The sequence below is a fragment of the Bombus pascuorum genome, chromosome 15 (assembly GCF_905332965.1).
Source record: "Bombus pascuorum chromosome 15, iyBomPasc1.1, whole genome shotgun sequence".
Lineage (NCBI taxonomy): Eukaryota > Metazoa > Arthropoda > Insecta > Hymenoptera > Apidae > Bombus > Bombus pascuorum.
In genome coordinates, this window is record NC_083502.1 from 4222868 (window position 1) to 4245416 (window position 22549).

At 35.2% G+C, this 22549-nt stretch overlaps 2 protein-coding genes across 3 annotated transcripts; both read left to right on the forward strand.

Moving 5' to 3' along the window:
• Positions 1 to 563: 563 nt before the first annotated feature.
• LOC132914660 (ATP-binding cassette sub-family D member 3) lies at positions 564 to 5174 on the forward strand. The gene is made up of 12 exons (XM_060973964.1): positions 564 to 869; positions 945 to 987; positions 1547 to 1737; positions 1818 to 1887; positions 2036 to 2133; positions 2244 to 2424; positions 2497 to 2709; positions 2788 to 2857; positions 2935 to 3407; positions 3495 to 3794; positions 3873 to 4034; positions 4121 to 5174. The coding sequence occupies exons 1-12, from the start codon at positions 754 to 756 to the stop codon at positions 4196 to 4198; spliced, it is 1995 nt and encodes a 664-aa protein (XP_060829947.1). The 5' UTR covers positions 564 to 753; the 3' UTR covers positions 4199 to 5174.
• A 547-nt stretch (positions 5175 to 5721) lies between these two features.
• On the forward strand, positions 5722 to 22549 carry LOC132914659 (midnolin homolog). 2 transcript variants are annotated; one of them, XM_060973962.1, is made up of 6 exons: positions 5722 to 5970; positions 6091 to 6888; positions 12894 to 12981; positions 17832 to 18896; positions 19294 to 19633; positions 20233 to 22549. In XM_060973962.1, exons 2-6 carry the CDS (start codon positions 6404 to 6406, stop codon positions 20487 to 20489), a joined length of 2235 nt encoding a protein of 744 aa, XP_060829945.1. In that variant the 5' UTR covers positions 5722 to 5970; positions 6091 to 6403; the 3' UTR covers positions 20490 to 22549. The 2 variants fall into 2 exon arrangements, with proteins under 2 accessions (XP_060829945.1, XP_060829946.1); XM_060973963.1 differs by having other exon boundaries at positions 5724 to 5970; positions 17832 to 18866.

Sequence of the window (22549 nt, forward strand, 5' to 3'; positions counted from 1 at the left end):
AAGTAGCATAAGAATATCATTTTCAACTAAATTAACCGGAAAGGTAATTTTCTCTCTGATATTACAAACATATTCCTTATAAATGTTGTATATACATTTCTTGTTTTTGAAGATTGTAGTAGCGTTAGCACAACCCTATGAATAATCGTTTCAAACTTGGGCAGAATTATGTTGCGCAGAAAAAAATAAAGTTAAACAATTACTAACTTCTAAATTTTAAAATACGTATTTATATAATTGAAAATTAATTTTGCATCTAGCAAAAAGAAACTTTGTATATATATTTTTCATCATTAGAATATTTATCATTAGAGTGCGGAATTTTTATGCTTTTCTGGAAATTCGAAGATACAAAAATGCATATAATGCGTAAGATATATGAAATATCCAAAATGTAGTATTTGTTATATTTGATATATTTATAAAAATATGAATGTGCATAAAAATATTCGCAGTTAATTAGTCATATATCCGTTTCTTCCTAGGAAAGAAAATCTTTTGAATAAAGGAAAATTTCGAAAATCGATTTTTGACCAATTTTGCGATGCAAATAAATGCAGCATTGAGTGGGACCACCAGTATGTGTGGTAGACCATAGTGACCAAAGTTTGCAAATTTATCGATGTAGTTGATTCATCGCCCCACTACTTGTTCACCTCAGTGTTTAAAGTAGACGTAGAAGTGTTGTAGCGTTGTAACTTGTAGCCGTCACGGAAGACGGAGCTGAATTTTTTACCTTTCATAGTAGAAAGAATGGCACCGACATTTAGCAAATTTGCTACAAGACGCACGTTAGCTGGTGCTTGTGCTTTAACTGCGTTAATATGGATCTTAAAAAAGAGAAACCGGAAACAGGTCGCGAAATGCAGGTAAAATCTCTGTGCATACGTATACATGCAATTGTTGGCGCTGTTGTGATATTGAACATTTACTTTATCTCGCAGAAATGCCTGGTCTACTAATGATATTCAGTATGTTATTAAAGAGGTAAGAGAGAAAATGATTTTTATCATTGTACATACATTAGTTCACGATAGTATTCGAATACATACCACAAAAAATTTTTATGATTATATTACGCGCATTATATGAAATTTTTTGAAATTTCGTTAGCGCTATGATAGAAACAACTATTGTGATTATAATAGTAAAATTTGAAACCTATCCGTAAATGTATATAGAAGTTACAAGACATTTATTCCAAACATATACTTAATAAAAAATTGATATACAGTATGATTAATAATTTTAAACATACAATTAGTGCTAAAGATGGTCTCACCAAATATTGCGGTTTATTTATTAATGAATAATGACTTTATATAATCTTTGCAAAGTATATTGTAAATATCATGTAACTTCTGTATACATTCTCAGATACATTTTAAATTTTATCAATATAATTATGATAGTCATGTCTCCTTATAGTGTTAGTGAAATTTCAAAATGTTTTATACAATATGTACATATAATATATATATATGAAAGTTAGCAACAATAAATGTTTGAATATTTTCACGAGTCACTGAAGAAATAATTTTTGCAGGAGGAAAAACCAAAAGGGTCAAGAGCTCATGTCAATATTAGATTCTTTAGACAATTGTACCAATTGCTCAAAATTGGTATACCTTCAATAGTATCCCTTGAAATGGCTTTTGTTCTCCTTATCGCAGGGACTCTTACTATAAGATCCATCTGTGATTTTTGGATGATAAACATGATCACTTCATTAGATGCGTATGTTTTGATATTTTTTTTCAATCTTGATTTAAAAATATGGTATGAAAATTTATTAAGTTTTTGTTTGTCTTTTCTAGGTCGATTCTTAGAATGGATAAGCCATCATTCAAAAGAAATCTGCTAAGATTTTTGTGTTTAATACCAGTGGTAAGTGGATAGATGCAATGTAAAAAAATTAGAAGTTGCTTTCATAGGCTGCTAATGAAATCTTTTCATTCAGGCTGCCAAGCAGCTTTATTTTCTTACCAATTGGAAGAAATTATTGATATAATCTTCCATGATTATATTTATTTAGATATCTGTTGTGAACAACGTACTGAAATATAGTACATACGAAACAAAGTTGAGGTTACGTACAAATATCACACGAAATTTATTGGATCAGTATCTTAAGTAAGTCAAATTCCTTGTCCTATCCATAACATATATTTTGACGAAATGTATTTTAGGATGAGGAATAATAGATGAAAATTAATTATAAATTCTTTAATCTTTTTTTGTAGAGGCTTTACTTATTATAAAATGAGCAATTTGGATAGTCGTATAGCAAACCCAGATCAACTTTTAACTACTGATGTTGATAAATTTTGTGAAAGTTGCACGAACCTGTACAGTAATATTGCAAAACCTTTATTGGATATTGCTATTTACGTCTACAGACTTACAACTAATCTTGGTGGAGAAGTATGTGAGATAAAAGTTCTATAGATGTAGAGATACAATATATTAATAATAAAATATATGTCTATTTTACAGACGCCATTAATCATGCTTTCTTATCTCATCTTTGCTGGTGTAGTAATAACTCATTTACGTAAACCTATCGGGCAGATGACAGTTAAAGAACAACGTCTCGAGGGTGAATACCGTCATATTAATTCCAGGTTAATCACTAATTCTGAGGAAATTGCATTTTATCAAGGAAATAACAGAGAAAAATTAACTATTCTTAGTAGTTTTCATAAACTTGTAAGTTACAGAATACATGTACTTAATATTTCCTTGTTACACGTAAGTTAACAGTCTACTCCAATATTTCTTTTGTAGATGGCACATCTTCGTAAATGTCAAGAGTTTAAAACTCTTATGGGAATAATTGATAATTTCGTTGGCAAATGTAAGATAATCTCCATATATCTAACAATGTAATTAATTGCACATTGTTACTAATTTTCAACTTGATCTTTATTTCAGATATGGGGACTGTGGTCGGTTTCTATGCAGTAAGCATACCTTTCTTCATGGAAAACTCTGCGCTCACGGAAACCCCTAACCATCGTTTTAAGAGTTATTATACTTACGGTCGTATGTTAATAAAATTGGCAGAAGCCATAGGTAGATTAGTTTTAGCCGGCAGAGAACTAACGCGACTAGCAGGATTAACTGCAAGAGTGACTGAAATAAAGGTCGTCCTTGATGATCTAAATTCAGGAAAATACGAAAGAATAATGATTTCTGATTTTAAAGACGAACCAATTGGAAGTCCGGGTGAAGGAAGAATAGTGAACAAAGATAATGTCATAAGATTTGATGGTGTGCCTCTAGTAACTCCTAACGGGGATATTCTTATCAAAGAACTATCATTTGAAGTAAAATCGGGAATGAATGTATTAGTTTGTGGTCCAAACGGATGCGGAAAAAGTTCTTTGTTTAGGATACTCGGAGAAGTAAGTCGTTGTAACTTTTTCAATAATAGCTTAATCTTATTTCATATGTTCATTCATATCTCGAATTATGGAAAATTGATAACATAGTTATGGCCAGTTTGGAGTGGGACAGTTACCAAACCTCCGCGAGGGAAATTATTCTACATACCTCAGCGTCCTTACATGACTCTGGGTACCTTGAGAGATCAAGTAATTTATCCTCATACAAAGACAGAAATGATAAGACGTGGACATATGACGGACGAAGATTTAAAGAAGTTGCTAGATCTGGTTCAATTGGGTCATCTATTAGAGAGAGAAAATCTTACAAATAACGAGGGGCAAGGTTGGGACGTCGTGGCTGACTGGATGGACGTTTTGTCGGGTGGCGAAAAGCAGCGCATAGCAGTACGATATTTTAGCATCTATTACAGAAATGACAAAATATAGAACTTGCATAATATTGGTTACGAACAATTCTTGCAGATGGCTCGAGTATTTTATCATAAACCACAGTTCGCAATTTTAGACGAATGCACAAGCGCTGTTAGCGTTGACGTCGAAGATTCGATGTATATGTATTGCAGACAGGCAAATATTACATTGTTCACAGTATCGCATCGACGATCCCTCTGGAAACATCACGAGGTTTATGAATAAAATCATTCGTTATTTTAAAATTACCTAATTTATATTTAATATTATATGCAATTTATATTTATGTTTATTTTCAGTATTATTTGCAAATGGACGGAAGAGGAAATTACGAATTCAAGGCTATCGAACCGGATACGGAAGAATTCGGGTCGTGAATTTTCATGACCCTTGTATCTAATAATACTTGCCATAATGCAAGGGATTGTTGTTTTTTGTTCAACTAATTTCGTATAATTTAAATATAAATATGCAGTGTACAGCGTATCTACATATGTATTATGTATATCTCTGTATTAGAATCATCTACATTCACGAATACTTTATTATTGTATACTGTATATTTTTATATATTACATTTTTATATATTGAATATTTTTATATCAATGTCTTTTACAACAAAAAAGATAAAAAAAATGGGTAGAATAGTGTGAAAAAACATTGCGTACACTGAAATTTAGGCCTTAATGCTATTGATTTATTTAAAAAAAAATATTAACTTGTACTGTCTCGATACATGTGTTCTTTCAATACTACGTCGCGAAGAAAGAAGGAAGCTATGGGAACAGAAATCTTTCAGGTGTAACATTAAGCTATCGGAATAACATATTTTTGATACTTAGTTTTTCAAGATTACACCACATCATAAAATATTAAAATGTGTGACATATGCATTAGAAACAATCTAATGTATATGTATATGTGTATAAAGCTATAGTTTAAATCGTTTTATATTTTAAAGATCAAAAATAATTATGATTTGTTATGTGTAGATCACATTAAATAAATATTACCAGAACTTATATCGAATTGCTGGACAATAAGAATGTGAATAAACTCGGTGATGAAAATCGTATTACGTTAATATCAGATTCTGAATATCCATTATGAGTATTGGAATACTAAATATACAAGCAATGTATAAAAGTAAAGTATAAGAATGTATTAGAATAATAAGTACACATATTATACAACCCACAAATCTGAGGTATAAAAAGAAATTTATAATTTAAAAAAAGTAGTTTATCATGCTATAAGTGCTATAAGATATTTCAATTTCTTCAAACTTAATAAAGTTGTAAAATCTAGGTGATGGAAGAAATAGCAATAAAAAGATACACCATATTTAACAAATCCTTTGAATTCCTTATTGTAACCAAAGTTTGCAAAATGCACATGATATGTATCAAGTATCTGAAGGAAAATATACATTATAATATTTAACAGATGAAATAAATTCCTATTCCTAACGTGTTTATTTGACAAGGTATTGCTTAATACCTTACACTTTGACTGTCATGGCTGTTATCGGTAACCCATCATATTTTTTAGAATGATTAAAATAAGATAAATTTTATGGATTAACAAATTTTCAACAATATAAATGACTTATTATTAGATAACATTGTCAGGAAAAAAGTGCACAAATATGATATAATATTTTGCAAAAATTCAATATTATAGTATAATATACCTCAATCTATTGCGACTTTTAAAGCATAATGCATAACATTCACATGGCAATCAATGCGTTAATGGATTAAATAAATTCTTTAAGCATGAACAACAAACTAAACATCTTTCCCCATTCAAATATCCCGCTCTGGAGACATTCGTACATTCTCCGGAATGGCGCTGCTATGTTAATTGACCGTTGATCGGTTGGAAAAGCTAGGCCCGGTCTGGGAAGCTAGCAAAAGTCTGGGCTTTCGGCTATTCAGTTGCTAGTGGCTGGTCATAGGGTTTGTACGCGGAATTTGTCTTTAGTGCAGATGTGTATATGTGTGTGCGCGATAAGAACAAAGAATCAAGCAGCATAGGGGACATCTATGTTACACAAAAACGGACCAAAAGTACAGAACCTAATCATATATGTGTCCAACAATTCCTAAGAACAATTCCCAGTACCGATGTACTAAAATACCACCTAGTAAGAAAACTTTTTTTAATCCCTAGGGATCCCTATATAGAATCATACATACCTATATAATCACAAGTCCTATATACAATATTCCAAGGATCTCATAAATTTCCTTTTCTTTTTTCTCAGATTGGTCTCCACCTCAGTTCGTCTCTCCCTTCCCATCCTCGTCTTTCCCTACGTTGGTTGGTATTTCGCCTCGTCGTTCCTCGTGGCGTGCGCGTTCCCGAAGACACTGTGGCCGGACCTTCGGCGACACTGCGGTTGTGCGACGCGGACGAGTGTGTCTCGGACAGCTAGGACGCCGGGAGGCACAGGTGCAGGTGCGGGTGCATGATACACATTACATAGTAGTCGGGACGCGAGAACGTGGGTTGGAACGAGGTAGGTGCGCGCAAGTTGGCGATACGGTTCTACCAGTATCGTTAGTTACCGTGGCAGAATGGACGGTAGCACGGGTCCGCCGTCGGACGTGACGGCGATGGGCAGCAGTGAGAACGACGAAAGATCGAAGACCCAACGGGACACCGACGACATCACCGCTTCTTCGTCTGCGTCGTCAGGCACAGCCACCACCTCTTCCACGTATTCTACAACGATGCAGAGCGACCAGTCAACGGAATATTGCGGTCAAGGCTCGATAAGGGCTGGCTCTACTTCTCCACTCCCTACTAACTCCTCATCGTCTTCGTCGTCATCGTCATCGTCCGCCTCCTCTACGCCGCCGCCGCCACCGCAGCCGGGGTGTGGCTGCGTCGCTGCCACCGTCCTCGAGCCCGACGAAATTACCATCAGCATCACGCCGACTACCGGTGGGCAATTCGACCTTACGGTTGATCGGACGGACACCGTCGAGAATCTCAAGAAGATCATCTCGAAGAGGTTGAAGGTCGCAAAGGAACGTATTTGTTTACTATATCGGGAAAGGTTCGTATATCGAAAGAGTATACGTGCATGTAAGAGTCCCAGAAGTCAAAATGATTTTTGGAGAATTTTGTAATTTTAGTAACGGAGTATGCGATTGATGTTTTGTTTTTTGGTAACTAGGTGGTTGAGCGCGATGGAGGTGATCAGTTTGGCTTCTAGAGGTAGTAGCATATGTAAAGTACATACTACTTTGTTAACCAGCCTAAAGTTTACTTTGGTAATTGACCGTAACTATCCCCACTAGACCTTGCGCCTTTGTAAAGAGAAGCTTCAGCATTATACATTTATCTCTTTCGTTTCTTTTGCACGCGTACAACTTTCATTTTTTTGCGTGTTCGGTATTTAACTGTCCTTAAGTAAATTGTTGCAAGAAAGAATCTTTATATCTTGAGATAGGTATCGGGTATCAGTGCCTGTGTCTCTGTTCATTTCACGCTGAGGCAGAATTTTTTTTATTCATGTAGACTCCTCCCTTGATAGCTGACCAGTTACCAAGGCAGTATTGTATGTACACATAATACGTGTTACTATCGTTTTGAATCGTGACCTGTTTGTCATAAATAATAGGTGTAAACGTTATATTAATTATAAATTGCTAGAATATTATATACCGTATTTATTATAATACAAGAAAAATTCAGATCACATGCTTTGAAATTACCGATAAATCGATGGAACAGACGATTGATTTCGGATAATTTTTCTCACGATTTGATTTCGAAGAGAAAATTAGGTGTAGACGACCCCTCATAGGAAAAAGAAAGAAATGGTAGGTGAATGTGTGCATACTACTGCATACGATATTGTTGGTTGAAAAGTGCGAAAGGAAGAACGAAAACAGCATTGATGCTCTAAACGAAAAAGAGAGAGTGGGCATAATACTCGTAGGCGTCGTGGGGGCCGCCGCTCGGACTGATCCTCCTCCTTCGTGCAAGCACGCAAGAGAAACATGGTGGAGAGGAAGGTTGGCATACCATAGACTCGAAGTAGGAGGAGGTGGAGGTGGTGTAGTAGGTAGAATATCTCGGGAATCGCGTTCTCGTAAAGTGGAACGGTGACAGCCCTCTGCAGTGAGAGGTAGAAGAAGAAAGAGAAACAGTCGGATGGAAAAGACGACAGGATTGGCTATTCCTGTACGCAACATATCGCTGGAATTTTCTCTCTTTCTGTTTATTCCTCTTCTTGAGTTGCCTCTCCCCTTTTTCTTTATATTTCTCTCATTTCGATTTTATATAGCAATTGTCGTTACATTTTTTCTTCGGTTGTATCTCTAACTCTAGGAAATCACACAGGACTTTGAAAAGTCATATATTGTAAATTCGAATTTAAATTACTGAATAACTGAGAACCTGTATTCAGTTAGTAGCTTACAAGATGTAAGTTTTGGAAATTCCCTGATTTTAATCTTGTTCTCTTCAGATCTATATATATATTTCAATAAATATTATTAAAGTATAGACATTATTTAAATATTTGATTTTGGTATTGCTTTGTATGTTCCACATTTATTATGAATAAAAATTTCTAAAGAAGAATAAAGATATATATATATATATATATTTAGAAATTTTTATTATATTTATTTATATTGTTTTTTATATTGTTTATATTGTTTAATATTTATTTATTATATTATTATTATATTTATATATATATATATATATCTAAGGAAGGTGTGAGGAGAACAGCAAGATTAAATATAATTGTAATTGTGTGTAAAACAGTTGAGCGTTTCCAACGAAAGTATCATGTCTTTTTCAAGAGTTGCATCGATGAGAAACGAATACCCATCGCTATTTGTTCCCTTGTGCCTGCCAGGCCAGTTTCAGGCGCAGGTAGCACACGCCGGTTCTTCGCTACGTAGTTAATGTGTGTGCCCTCTCGCTTCTCCTGTCGGTGTAAATGCGACACGTGCACATTGTTAGCCCGTTTGCCGTATGCGTTCCATTTGTCTCTTTCTGTCTCATTCTACTGCATCTTCAGTTCGTGCGTATCGCACTAAATACAGAATGGACCGACGATTTTAATTTGCCCGTATTAGCGTTATTTTCCCTGTGAAACTGTCAGAATTAGTTAGTGTTCGTGTACTTCTCTTTTCATCAAATTTGCTTTTCACCATTTTACAAATTTTCGTGTGTTTTTGTTCTATATGGTTGTTGAAGATTTATAATCTTTATCACAAATAATATTATTTTTAAGTTTGTGAATAGATTTTCTATCTAAAAGATAATACATTTATCTTCTGGTTGCGACTTGGATCACGTAAAAAACAAGGTGTAATGCAACCTTACCTTAACCGTTTTGTGCCACGATTAAGCATGTGTCATCGAGAGCCTCATACCTGTTACTCATCCTCGTTGCACAAACAAGGAGTAAACTTTTCCATCCAATTATTTTTATCATCGACTACTATTCATTTAGGAATTTTTTACCGTTACTATAAAAGAAATGTGTAATTAATTGCGATTTTGTAATTAGTAAGAGAAATGATAGTGAACAACGGTATTATTACAAATAGGTTTCATGACCTTAGAGAGTAACGAAGGAGAAAACAATATTTATCACATTAGCGATAAGAATATTCTTAGTATTCCTTTACTTTATGTATTTATATATGTTCGAATTTAGACGTAGTTTATTCTTAGCACCATTCACGTAGCACGCTTTTCTCTTTTTCATTCATAGAGGTCCATACTGGAAATATAGTTCATTTGGTTTTTCTAACTATATTTTGTGTACATACATTGTTGATCATTGTGGATGCTGCATTTATTATTTGTACCGCTTATTTGTCAGGACAGTTAACGCCACTAAATACAAATTAGAGAAAATTGATAAATTACACAATATAAATGAACTGTAGATTTTTATGCATCTATAAGAAATTTGCACAAAATACACATAATATGAAAAAATATATAAGATATTTAAAATATAGTTCTTTGTATAACATTTGATAGGTACAACAATTGTCTATCGAGTCTGGGTTTTTGATCATATTCCCAAAAATATAATGTGTAAAAATCCGCAATCTAAAGCATCAATCAAATACTTTGGCATTAAAATCTCAAAAATTTAAAAATAGTGGAGTTATCCACTTTATCCTATGAACGACTTATTTATCATGCGAATTGCAACCGTCTGTGTATGCTTATCCATTCAAACAAACAATTCGATTCTGTTTTTTGTCGACTCATCCGAAACCGATAAAACTTCTCAGAAGACGTATCTATGTCGTAAAACTCCCTTCCAGTCATATGCTCATTATTTTAAATATTTACGTTCCAGTACTTTGTCAGTTAGAATTCAAATCAAAGAATTGATACCTGGTTTTCATGAAAGAATAAGTTTAGATTTTTGGGGCTTCAATAATAGTAATAGTTTTTGAAAAAGAGGGTACATACTTATCCGAGATGATCGTAGAAACGTATACAGGTCAAAGACTTGATCTTACCAGGATCTTCAGAAAAACCGTTAAGCCCGTTGGAGTCCGCGCAAGTGGCGCCAGGGTCGCGAATATCCGCCACCCTCATACTTCCTCTTTCAATGCCGATCAATCGATAGATGTCTCTGCTCTAAATCAATTTCTAAATAAGAAATCCTTTTTTATTTATTTAAGAATGCATGCTAGGTCCCTTCTGCATAATTGAATTAATATTATTATTAGATTGCAGATTTTTATGTAAATTCATATTTGAGAATATAATTAACAAAGTATAATCTCAGTAAAAATTGCTTTACTTACCAAGTATTATAGAAAGTAGTATACTTTAGGTGTTTTATATATTTTTCATATTATGTGCATTTTGTGCAATTTTGCACTTTCAAATTTCCTATAAGTATATAAAACTCCTCGGTCTAATTATTATTAACGAAATTTTACAAGTTACAAGTTATAGGTTATTAATGTCAATTAATTTATTTTGCACAGTAGTAACGAGTTTGATAACGAAACAGTTTCCTGTTGTTTAGTTTCTCCCTGATTACCTTATTTGATGTAAAATTGGGAAATTGTTAACATAAATACGTAAGCTACAATTTGTAACTTGTCGATTCACCAATATTATTAATCAAATTATTGTGCAGAAGGTTGCAGGTATAATTTTTAATACAACTTGTGTAACATATAAGGAATAATCTAATCGCAGTATGAAGATGAACCTTAGGCTTTGATATTTGGTTCCTCCAAACTCTAAAGTATATTTAAAAAAATTGATGTTTGCCTTAAGTCTCTCTAATTGATAGTGGATTCTCTGCGGAGGTAGTACCGAACGAGTTCGTGGAATGTATATGCATTTGCAGAATTGAAGTCAATTATACGAACGCTGACGAAGGAATGTTGGTATTTTCGCAATCATTTCAGTGACTAGTTAATACTTTCGAACGTAAATACATACGTTTCGCCATGTTATAACGATAATAAGGAACGCTGCTTGGAAACACGTCTTACGAACAATCTATCTCCTTATTAGAAGAAACATAGCTAATAAATTTCAATCGGGCGTTACCCCGCGTTGTATAATCCCGGTGCCGCTTCTGGACGTAACAATGGCGTAACGTTGACCTGGTCTTCGTTGTCGGTTAAGTCTTAACAAATTCCCTAAATCTATCTTATTTCCATCTGAGAACACAACTGGAAAGAAAAATCCTACAATTCAACTTCAATTCAGTTCATTCAAAAAGTGAAAATGTGGTTAGGTTAGGAATTAACTGTAGTTAGACTAGATTACTTAATTTTGAAATTTTTGAAAGAGGCAAATTTCTATATCTTTCTTTTGTATGTTATGAGAAATGAGTCATCGATATTCTAATTATAGCTTATTCTACAGTATATAATCTAGCTTAACCTATAATGTTTAATATATATATATAGGTAGTTAATTATGAAATATAATTATGAAATTTTATATATACTCATGGAAAATCCCAATTCTAATTATACGAAATATAGGAATAACGTGTTATAGGTATAAACATTTTGCGGAAGGAGTTGCACAGTGATTCTTGCGGCTCGCAACATTGCCAGTCGATATCAATTCCCTGTACGCTATTTGCTGCTTCATTCGATGTCTGTTGTGACGATAGAGCAACTTATCGTATTGTCTAATCTCTCGGATCTTGCCACTATGTTATCATTTTCTTGTCCCTTACTTTCAGCATGATGACTAACGCTAACGTCACAGAGGTTTTTAAAACATTGACGCCTACGATTTATGTAATTTTGCGTGGTATTGAAGTTTCTACTGATTATCGTAATTGATTACACATTCGCTTATTCGTAGATGTTGCATAAAAAATAAATAGATGTTTCTATAACAGTAATTACATGTAATTAGCGATATGTTCTTACAGGCAGTTTTTGATGAAATATAACTTTGACCATGGGCAGAGATAAAGTTAGTTATGAGAGGTCACAATAGTAAAAATGACTGCATCATACTGCCTGCGATAAGGGTAACGCCTCAGTGTTGGAATTGCCCGCAATTATCAGGCAATGTATTGCAAAACAACATATGGAGATTAAGGGGAAAAACGAGGAGTATCCATTTTTCGTGATTTTCCACTTTATAACACATTTTATTTGTGAGAATTGGGACTGCCAAACTACCAGAATCAAGTCACAATAATTATAATGTTATTTTTAAATTAAAGTGTCTCCGTAAGATAATATTAAGGATTTGGTGGATTAGATAAAAACAAAGAACGTCCACTCTGTATTGAAGTAAAACACAGATAAAAATAACTAATATTTTATTAATCATTCTTCTTTATAATATCTAAATATAATATATACTATAAAATATAAATGTCAATTTATGAACAATACAGTTAAATTTATTAAACGTTTTTTCTTTTCTAATGGGCTAAAATATTGAATCTTAATTTTCTCAATAAAACTATTTTGTGATATTCATATGTTGCCCTTAATGTATAACAATTTTGGCACTGATTTCATTAACGCAAAGTTTTATTGACAAATTTAACTGGAAATTTGTGTGTTTCAGACAATTGCGTGAGGGAACGCTAGAGGAAAATCGTTTACAAGATGGCAGTCGGCTTACGCTGCTGCCGAGCGTGGAAACCGGCCTATTGGTAAGTCAATTGCATATTTTTGGCGATAAAAACCTAATAGAACTACCTAGATTACTATAGACCAACTTGTTATCTTAATGTAAATTCAATTCCTTCTTTTTATAATGCAGAAAGTAATTATGATCTCAAAAGATCATAAAGCATAGTTTCTATGAAATAAATGGATTATTGATTACTACCATTGTCAATTACGAATGGAAGAGTAAGCTTTAGGGTCTAAGCTGTACGAGATTATTTCTGAACAGAAGTCGAATCTCATGGGATTTTTTTTTTAAATGTTGCTTATTTTTTGCTCTACGAAGAATCCATAAAAGAAGAGTTCCCACGAAAGACAGAAAACATGTGTGGAATTGTGATCCGGATAAACGCCGTTAACTTGGTTCGTGTATCATTGGGTCACTTGGTTTCTCGGCCACTGTATCGTCAGTGTTTTATTTTCCAGTACTATTGCGTCATACTTTTCTTTGTTCATCTTGCACCATCCTTCTATTGTCGTGACACCTTAGAGGTATTTCCATTGGTCACAAAGTTTCTGTAATTATTCCTTTTTATAACTGAGCAGTACTTCCACTCCAGAACCGTTATTTTTATCTTATTGCAATTTGATTATTCTATAACGTTAAATCATTTACTCAATCCTGTATTTTAAATGATTTCTACATAATTGTTCCTGTTCCTGTTCCCACCATCATCCCACATCCGTGAAAAGAAGAAGGCTCTTTAGATTTCCTTTGGTCAATGTTCCATGAGAACGAAATCAGAAGAATCAAGCTAACCATCTCTGCTAGGTTATTCGGTTTGAATCAATAAAAACGAAGCTGGCCCGTGCATACACCGAGTGCACGCGCATACACAAAGGATACACGGTCTTTCTCTCTCATTGAAATAGTCTCTCTAGGCCTGTGCTCGAGGCACTGGCAACAGCGCTGGCACACGGGTCCTTATCGCGACCGAGACTCGTTCGCATGGCTGTCAAGGGGACCGCCCGCTCGAGTCTCGGTCACCCGCAGTCAATTTTAAAGTGTACTCATATGTAGGGTGTGTATATGTGTGTAGCTATGCTTCGCGACCACGATCACTGCTACGGTGACTCTATACACGCCCGACGTTCTTTCGTGGGTGGTTACGAAGAAACGGGGCGAGACATACGCCGGTTTCGCACAACATAGTTGGCCAGCCTAATCGGCTCTCTGGCTCTTCGGATCGACACGCACCTTACATTAGGTTGTTTAGAAAATTGGTAGTCAGAAATGAAGAAAGATCTATCTAGAATTCAATTTTCTCATCTGTAACTTCATCCCGTAAAAACATTTTAAACCCCTAATACTGTAATAAGTAACATTTGAAATCAGGCTGAAAATTTATATTCAATTCTGGACGTTTTCTTTCTAGTATTTGTTCGAACGTTTTGTTATTTGATAGAAATTCATGAAAAAAACGCTATGAAATTTTCGACCGATTCAATACTTATTCTTTGTTTATATAGAATGACTACAAAAGATATTTGCACACCATTGTATTAATTATAGTATTTATATGCTAATTCATTAAGTTCAAGTGCATTAAATTTCATGTCATTAGTATATTATTTTCATTTGATTAGAAAAATTTAATCCTGTGAGAATAAAATGTGAAACCTGATAAGCAAACACTTCATTGGAAAATAAGGGTGTTTATAAGTACTTTTTGTAGCCATTGTAGTTTTGCTCTTATATATGTAGTATTCTTTGTCTATAGAATACCATATATGGTATTCCTCGTATATATTGGCTCTCTAGGAGTATGGAGGAACATAGCTCTGTATGGTTGCACCTGTAAAAACGTAGTACTACGTTAACTGTTCATTCATGAGCACGTAGCGGTGGTTCTTGACCTTTATTTGAAAAAAACCGGTGCTATGTATTGAGGGTTCTCAACCTCTGAGATTAAAAACGTTGTATCCACCAAATAGATTATATTCGTGTTTTAGTGAAAATTAGTAAGCTAGAGGAATATATGTATACATATGTGAACTCCTGAGCTAGAGAATGAAAGGTGATATCGATCACGAAATGTAAGAACGTATGTATAGCCATACGTGTTACAGACTCCTGCATAGTAGTACTGGAATGAGACTTCTTTAGACAGGTTGAAAGTTTGATAGGCGACTCCGGTAATATCTACTTGGCTAGTGGAGAAGTTTTATTGATCGACCGTGGAAATTCTGCAGATCAGAGCAGAGCTTCTTTGACGTTTCCGCGTTATTTTCAGAGGAACATATCCAAAGGGCGTTAAATGATAATTGGACAGCGCGCTAGGACCAGGTTAATGTATCGTTTCTGCAACTGGCTCAATTTAATAATCACAGACATTGTTGAGCGAGGGTGAAGACAGCTGATCACACTGTCGTGTCTTAAACCAAATTGTACCGCTTTGAATAACGAAAACCGTAAGAATGCGATGATGTCATATTTGTTCTTCCTTCGTTTCTTTCAATGAGATAGAAAGAAGAGTCATAAGGTCGCATCGCGACGCGACTTTTTATCTTCCAGTCACTGATAGTCTAACCGCAATGTAATACTTGGAACACAGAATGTTATAAAATGAATCTCCTTTGTTAAAGTCTATACCATATTGTAGAGAAATTCTGGATGAGTGTTTTGGAAAGTCGTAACGAGTGAGAGTTCCTATTTTAGTTGCCATCTCCAGATGGTTCAAACATGTACCAAAGGAAAGGCAAATTCTCAAGGTTAGGGGAAAGCAACCATATTCCAGTTGCTTTGTGAGGTTCAAAATATTAGGTTGTTTAAAAAGTTCCTAGTGAAAGTAAAGGAACATTTTTGTAGAATTTCTTTGAATAGCTTTTGCAAGCTTTTACAATATTTTATTTCTTGTTTATGTCGCTCTAATAAGTTTGTAAAGACTAGGATAAATAATAATGAAGGTGTACTATATTCATTGACTGATGGATAGAACAGAATGTTTCAGTTGTGATCCAAAATTTTTTAGGTATATGACGTTCAACACTATCATGCTGAAAACAGAAACCTGTTTTATTAACGAACCTCGATATTTCTCCTTGGTTCTCTTTAGTATTCAAATTAGAAGTAGCATTTATATAATCGCTACGAACTTTAAGAACAACTCAATATTTAACAATTGGCTACAATGTAGCATTGCTCAGTAATATATTATCTTCTGATAGACTCTACATAAGACGCATTCAAAATCGGTTAAGATCTATCTACACGTGTAAAGTGCGGACGTTACAACTGGGGACGCTGGTATTAACGTAATTTGTCATTTATGTCGTATTAAGAATTTCTGGCAGTATCTCTGGTTGACACGTGGTGCGTAAATCATAAATCGTAAGCGTTACTCGTGCAACGATACCCCTACCATCGGCTGTTGCAACCCAAAGTTCTCTTTTCGAAGTGTAAATACTTTTTCCTTATCCTGCGATACGACTCACCACCACTTCAGATATGCCTGAGCAACACAACGCTTGGTGGGGTAGAACCAGACTCCGGCGGAGAGGCGTCAGACACACGGGTATTTACGATTCATGGTGTACGTTCCTGGCTTGATAGCAGGTTGCGCTTCGAGTGTGGCGCCACTGGCTTTGTCGACGGTCGTTGCGGCACTCACAGTGCTCCGTGGCATTGACAGGGGTTCTCTGACCTGTAGTAATTGCAACGAGAATCCATGGGAATCCCTGCGATCTTCTAATAATAATTCGTGAATCTTTTATAGTTGAAACATGAAAGCTATCTTTTTTATAAAATTACTAATAATAATTATAGGAAAAAATAAGGAATAGAGATGATTAAATATATAAATTGAATCGATAATAAATTACTGAATGATTCGCTAATTGAATCTAATTGGTTAAAAAATTATTGATATAACATTAATCTGTTTTATTTGATCAGCTTCGCACTAATGGGAACTGGGAAGTTTTGTGGAAGTTTCGGAGAAAGAGAGAAACATTACGTGGTTGAGATGACACAGGGTCCATTCATCGAAGTTCAGATTTCCTGTAAAACGAATGTAAATTGAATTACCGAATATACGATGACCGTCAGTGAAAGGAAGTCCGTTAGGTGTACCGGGGGATGCCTAGCTGTGCCGTCTAGGGTCTGAGCCTCGGTTCCGCGAGGTTTCCTCTCTTCTGCAGGTCTTCTCGCGTTTCCATCTCTTGTCGTGAGCTCATCGATTCAACCTCATCTTTTGCCTGAATGAATAGGCGATACCAGCGTTATGAGATATTGGCGTTTCACTTCGTAGGTCACTTTACCAGCGGTCGCTTTCAATTCTGCCACGATTTTTCAATAGTTGGACTCGCGCAAGAACGTATAGTCGCTCGAAAAAAGCCAGTATACTCAAAGAAAAAAAATATATTAGGTTTTGGATTTTCCAAATTATATTATGTAAAAGATTTTTCTATAAGATCAAAGTTGTTTGATCATGGTTATACAATAGGATGTAGAAAGCGACTGATTCAGATGTTTGACTGCTAATACCGGAGCCATAAAATTGGTAGAGTGGAATTAGCTAATCTGCAATTCTTGGTCGTGTACGGCTTCCATCTCGGCTCTCCGATTGTTGCCTTTTATCCTGTAAAAGTATTTAAACGCCGTTTAGCGGTAAACACTTGATCGAATCGTGTCACGCATTTTTATCGGCTTTCTTACATTTCTAGTCGGTTTTTTTCTTTCTGCAAGAAGTATGTATTAGGTCAGACAATATTGTGACAATGGAAATAACTGTCTATATATCGCAATTTCGTTCCTAGATTACTGGAATGGGATGAATTAATAAAAATTAAATTGTGCGCTAGATTCTAATTAAGATATATTATATATTTTCAGGCACAACGACCAGAGCAGAGCGTGATGCAAGCATTGGAGAGCTTGAATGATTCTCAGGTGAACGATTTTCTGTCCGGCAAAGCTCCCCTGAATCTCACGATGCGACTAGGGGATCACATGATGCTGATACAGCTACAACTATCTACAGTAACTCCAGCCTCGCCAACGGCCAATCAGGCATCTAGCAATACCACTGGGTTAACTATCGGTGGAAATAGTTCGAACGGGTCTAATTTACCCACTAGCCACGTATCAACTTCTCTGCAAAGTAGACGGTCCACTGTATTGGCTGCGCGTTCGACCAGCAGCGCTTCTGCTAAGTTACAAAATGGAGCCGCAGCTGCGAGGACTTCTTCCCTGATAAGCAGTCTGGCTTCGGCGTTACACGCAGCAGCTAGCTGCAGTACCAGTCTCTCGACAGCCACTACGACAACCAGTCCAGTCTGTTCAAGCCGCACCACAACTGCCTCCTCGGTCTCATCCTCATCCTCTTACTTGCCGAGTTCACCACATTCGTCCTTCTGTGCTAGCCAAGCGCCAGCCACTCGAACTGGCAGCAGCCACGGCTCAGTGTCACCCAATGGGAACTCCAATGCTTGTCAATCTTGCCTTCTATACCACCATCATCACCACCATCACCACAATCACCACCACCATCACCATCACCACCATCATCATCACCACCACTCAAGAAACAAATCCATCAATTCGTCCAACAGTTCTCAACCTTCCTCCTCTTCATCTTCCGTGGACCACCTACAACAATCTACCTCTACTGGACATGGATGCATGGAATCAGTGCCCTACGACATAACCCCGCCAAGAAAGAAGCTCTGCACCGCTCACCACCATGGCCAACAATCCACTAACGGTACAGATTCCACCAGGAGTAATGCTGTGGATGGGGATGCTAGTCCTCAGAGTCCTACCTCTTCATTGGCTGAGCAGAATTCCAAGGCCGCAACCTTAGACACCAGGGCGCTAGCTGAAGCTTCTCGTAACTTGACGCAGAAACTTAAGCAGCTCTCCTCTGAGGTACTCACCTCGCGGGTCGACCTCGCAGAGGTATACATTGTTACCGATGCCAGTTCCCCCTGTGTACCACTATTTCGTATATACGTTAGCGCTGTGTGTTTGTTAAGATCTTAAGAGATGTGAAAAACTAAACCGCCAAACGTCTTTGTGCTTTTTTAAATAATAATAAATATAAAAAATATATTGTAAAGCACGTTTTTTAGAGACTCTCTTAGGTTCTTAAATGTGTTTTCTTTTTGCTTTGTTTATTTTGTAATTAGAAGAATATCAATTTTCCTTTCTATCTTTGTGATTCTATGGTATTTTTGTAATCGAATGCATACAGTGTAAATTCAAAGTAATGTGAAACACACAGTGAAATTAATATTAATATTTTTTATTAAATTATTAATGCAGTGAGTAACCACATACAATTTTTGGAACATAGGAAAATGCAAGACGCAGACAAGGTGCAATAATAGAGAGTATGCATCATCATGGAAAGGGTGTATACTCTGGTACATTTAGTGGGACCTTAAATCCTGCTCTTCAAGATAGACACGGGCGTCCTAAAAGAGATATAAGTACCATCATTCACATTCTTAATGATTTGCTATGTGCCACACCAGCTGCTACTGCAGGTCATTATAGGCACCATCACAGGCACTCTAGCAACCGCCAGCAGTCTTCAACTTCTCCGTCCTCAACTGGAACAACAACCACTATAAATGGTGCCCCAACACCCATTGTTGGTTGTCATGATTCCTCCAATCCTGGTTACTCTACTGGTACTCTAGAAATCCAGCTTAACCCTTTGAGTGTTTAATCTATATGTAGTATGGACATATGAAATATGCAGAAGTGCATGAATTTTTAGTTCCTTGCAATCTGTGCTTCATACAAAGATATTTTATAGAAATCTTACTATTAAATTGAGGAAAGAAAAATATGTAAACAATGAAATATTGGGTTATCAAATAAGGTTTAAACATTTACTAGCAGAAATTATAAACTTTGTTCTGACATTTTGCAATAATACAATTATGTTCAATAATTTCATTATTAAAATGAAAATTAATAAAATTATTAAATTATAAATCCATTATTCCATCTGTGTATAATCTTTGTTGTTTCTCAGCAAAATTGTGACCTCAGAAACTCAATACCAAGAAATACCTAGTGATTCGTTTGTCTAAGAGAAATTAAAACATAAATTCTATATTTAAAAATATTAATTCAAAAATATTAAAAATAATTGTATATTAAGAAAAATTAACATCCTTCTCAAATATATCTAATTATTTTACTAAACACTCAAAGGGTAAACAAATCGACTATAACACATTAAGGAAAAGTAGATCTGTAACTTTATTATTTATTATTATAGAGGAACTGTCAAAGGAGAATGAAGCAACTAAGGGAAAGATGAGACGTCTGCGCTTAGTAATGGAACAACGACGTGCAAAGAGAAAAGCCAGAAGACAGGCAGGAGCTGCACCATATACCACACAGTGGGCGGCGGTAACACCAGATCCAGATCCAAATCATGATCCAAACACGGCCAGTACCGCCACTACAAATACAACAGAACCTCAAAATGAACCCGAGCTGCAACCTTGCAGTCCTGAACCGGTTGTAGCTTGAACCTGTCAATCGATCAATACGAAGAGTAGCAATTGTATAATGCAAATTCAGTTTTTAAATAGCGCACTGATTTATTCAAGGATAAGTGGGCAAAACTATCATTTCTCACCGCGTATACGCTTCCTTTCGCCAGGAAGAATTTCCGTTTCAACACACGTACCACATTAACAAAAGTTTACCCTTTTTGTTTACGCGACTGAGAAAAAAGATGAAATATCTCCGAGTTATTTTAAATGCGTTCAAAACGACGGATTGGACGGATTGGGAGTACCGTGGTCATCTTCGCGGTATAAATGAAATGCTGCGACGAAAACAGAGACCGTTAGGAAAAGCTGTATGCTATAGTTGTGCACGTATGACATTCTACATGCATAATTTTCAGTATTGTCTATGATACACGTACCTCCAGTCCAAATATGCTGTCGAAATGTTTGAACTTTTAAAAGAATCCTGTCAATGGCGAAATCCGAACGAAAGAAAAAACTTAGCAATATTGTATAACGGAAGGACGTGCAATGTTAGGCACGGTATAGAAATTATTAAATAGAAGTTTCACAGAAAACATGTGTATGTCTCCGCTGGAAAGTTTGATGCTATCTTTATTAGAGATGAAAGAGATAAAAAGTAATTAAACCGTATTAAAGAATTGTTTTGGCTATTACTCAGGACTTGATCATAGCTGACAATAATTGCACTTGACAGTGCGACCAGCATATAGAAAGAAAATCGACAAACGATTGGAGCTGTGGAATTCTCCATGGAAAAAGAGGAAGAAAGATAATTCGCCAGAAGAATTTTGTCGATATAAATCTAGGGGAGTAAAAAGAAGATCGTCACTTTGATCATTGATTACTAATTCCTGTCGGCATCGGCGTATACTCAAATTTAGTAAACACGAGTAGACAATTTTAAACTCACATACTTTCACGAATCACAGGGAAGACTGTTACAAAAGCAATGTTACAACTGTTTACTCATAATAACACAAGAACTTTGAATCTTAGTGCAAGAAGAAGGAAGAATTCTTTCTCTTTTTTTTTCTCTCGGCAAAAACATATTTACGTCTGTCGATGAACTGGTTGAACCGTATCAAAATATACCTTTTTATGCAAGAAGTGCACTTTATATGATGTCACCCGTGTATTTGTAGAAACTTCTCGTTATCGACGAATAGCTAGAAATAGTTCAACATACAATGAAAAAAATGTTCTTTCTCTGTTTTATATATCTCTGTGGAATAGAAAAGTATCTTTGGAAAGTGACATCGATTCCTCGTAGTTAACGTATCCATAAAATCTAACGTATAATATGGATCAACTAGTTCATACTTCGATAATTTCACATCAGTTCTAATGAATATAAAAAAAACGAGAATAGACTGGATTTTTAACTTGAAAATATCGACTCGTAAGCTTGATTGCTTACACTGTTCAAGTATCGTCACAAATATCATCGCTTTCGACAAACAGGAAAGGAAGAAAAGGAAGAAAGAACTCGAAGCACGTGGATAAATGGTCCTATAGTTAGAATTAGATAATCCTATCGCATGGCTCCGGCCAGAATTCATTTAAGTTTTACTAGGTACTAAATAATATAATATTATCTGATAAAAAATAGCGTATTGCGTTTAAGTTACTTAGGAGAAAAAAAATATTACTATTATTATATTATTATCATTACTATCGCTACAGTTTTAAAAACTGGCTCAATATTGTAACATATGATTATTGAATTTTATCGAGTACCAAAATAAATAAGATTGCTTGCTAAACTAAGAAAAAAAAAATGAACGAAGTCCATCTTTAAGTCTTGTTTGAATGTGGCATCATCTGTTGAGTGTTTGTTATTATTGTTATCATTGTTTATTGCCTGTGTAAAGAAAAAAAGGAAAGGAATCGCCGATGCTGTTTTGTTCTACATTTATTATATTGATTATTATTAATTTCTAAGTTAAAACGTGTTTTTTGGAAATATATGTTTCGTTTTAGTTTGTAAGACTATATATAAATATGATTTAAGAAAAGCCTTGAAAAAGAAAAATATTAAATTGATTAAAGTTA

Coding starts and splice junctions, on each gene's coding strand:
- LOC132914660 (XM_060973964.1), top strand. CDS start 754: ATGGCACCGACATTTAGCAAATTTGCTACAAGACGCACGTTAGCTGGT. Junction 1,738..1,817: donor ATGATCACTTCATTAGATGC/GTATGTTTTGAT, acceptor TGTCTTTTCTAG/GTCGATTCTTAGAATGGATA. Junction 2,134..2,243: donor TTATTGGATCAGTATCTTAA/GTAAGTCAAATT, acceptor CTTTTTTTGTAG/AGGCTTTACTTATTATAAAA.
- LOC132914659 (XM_060973962.1), top strand. CDS start 6,404: ATGGACGGTAGCACGGGTCCGCCGTCGGACGTGACGGCGATGGGCAGC. Junction 6,889..12,893: donor TGTTTACTATATCGGGAAAG/GTTCGTATATCG, acceptor TGTGTGTTTCAG/ACAATTGCGTGAGGGAACGC. Junction 18,897..19,293: donor CGCGGGTCGACCTCGCAGAG/GTATACATTGTT, acceptor TTTGGAACATAG/GAAAATGCAAGACGCAGACA.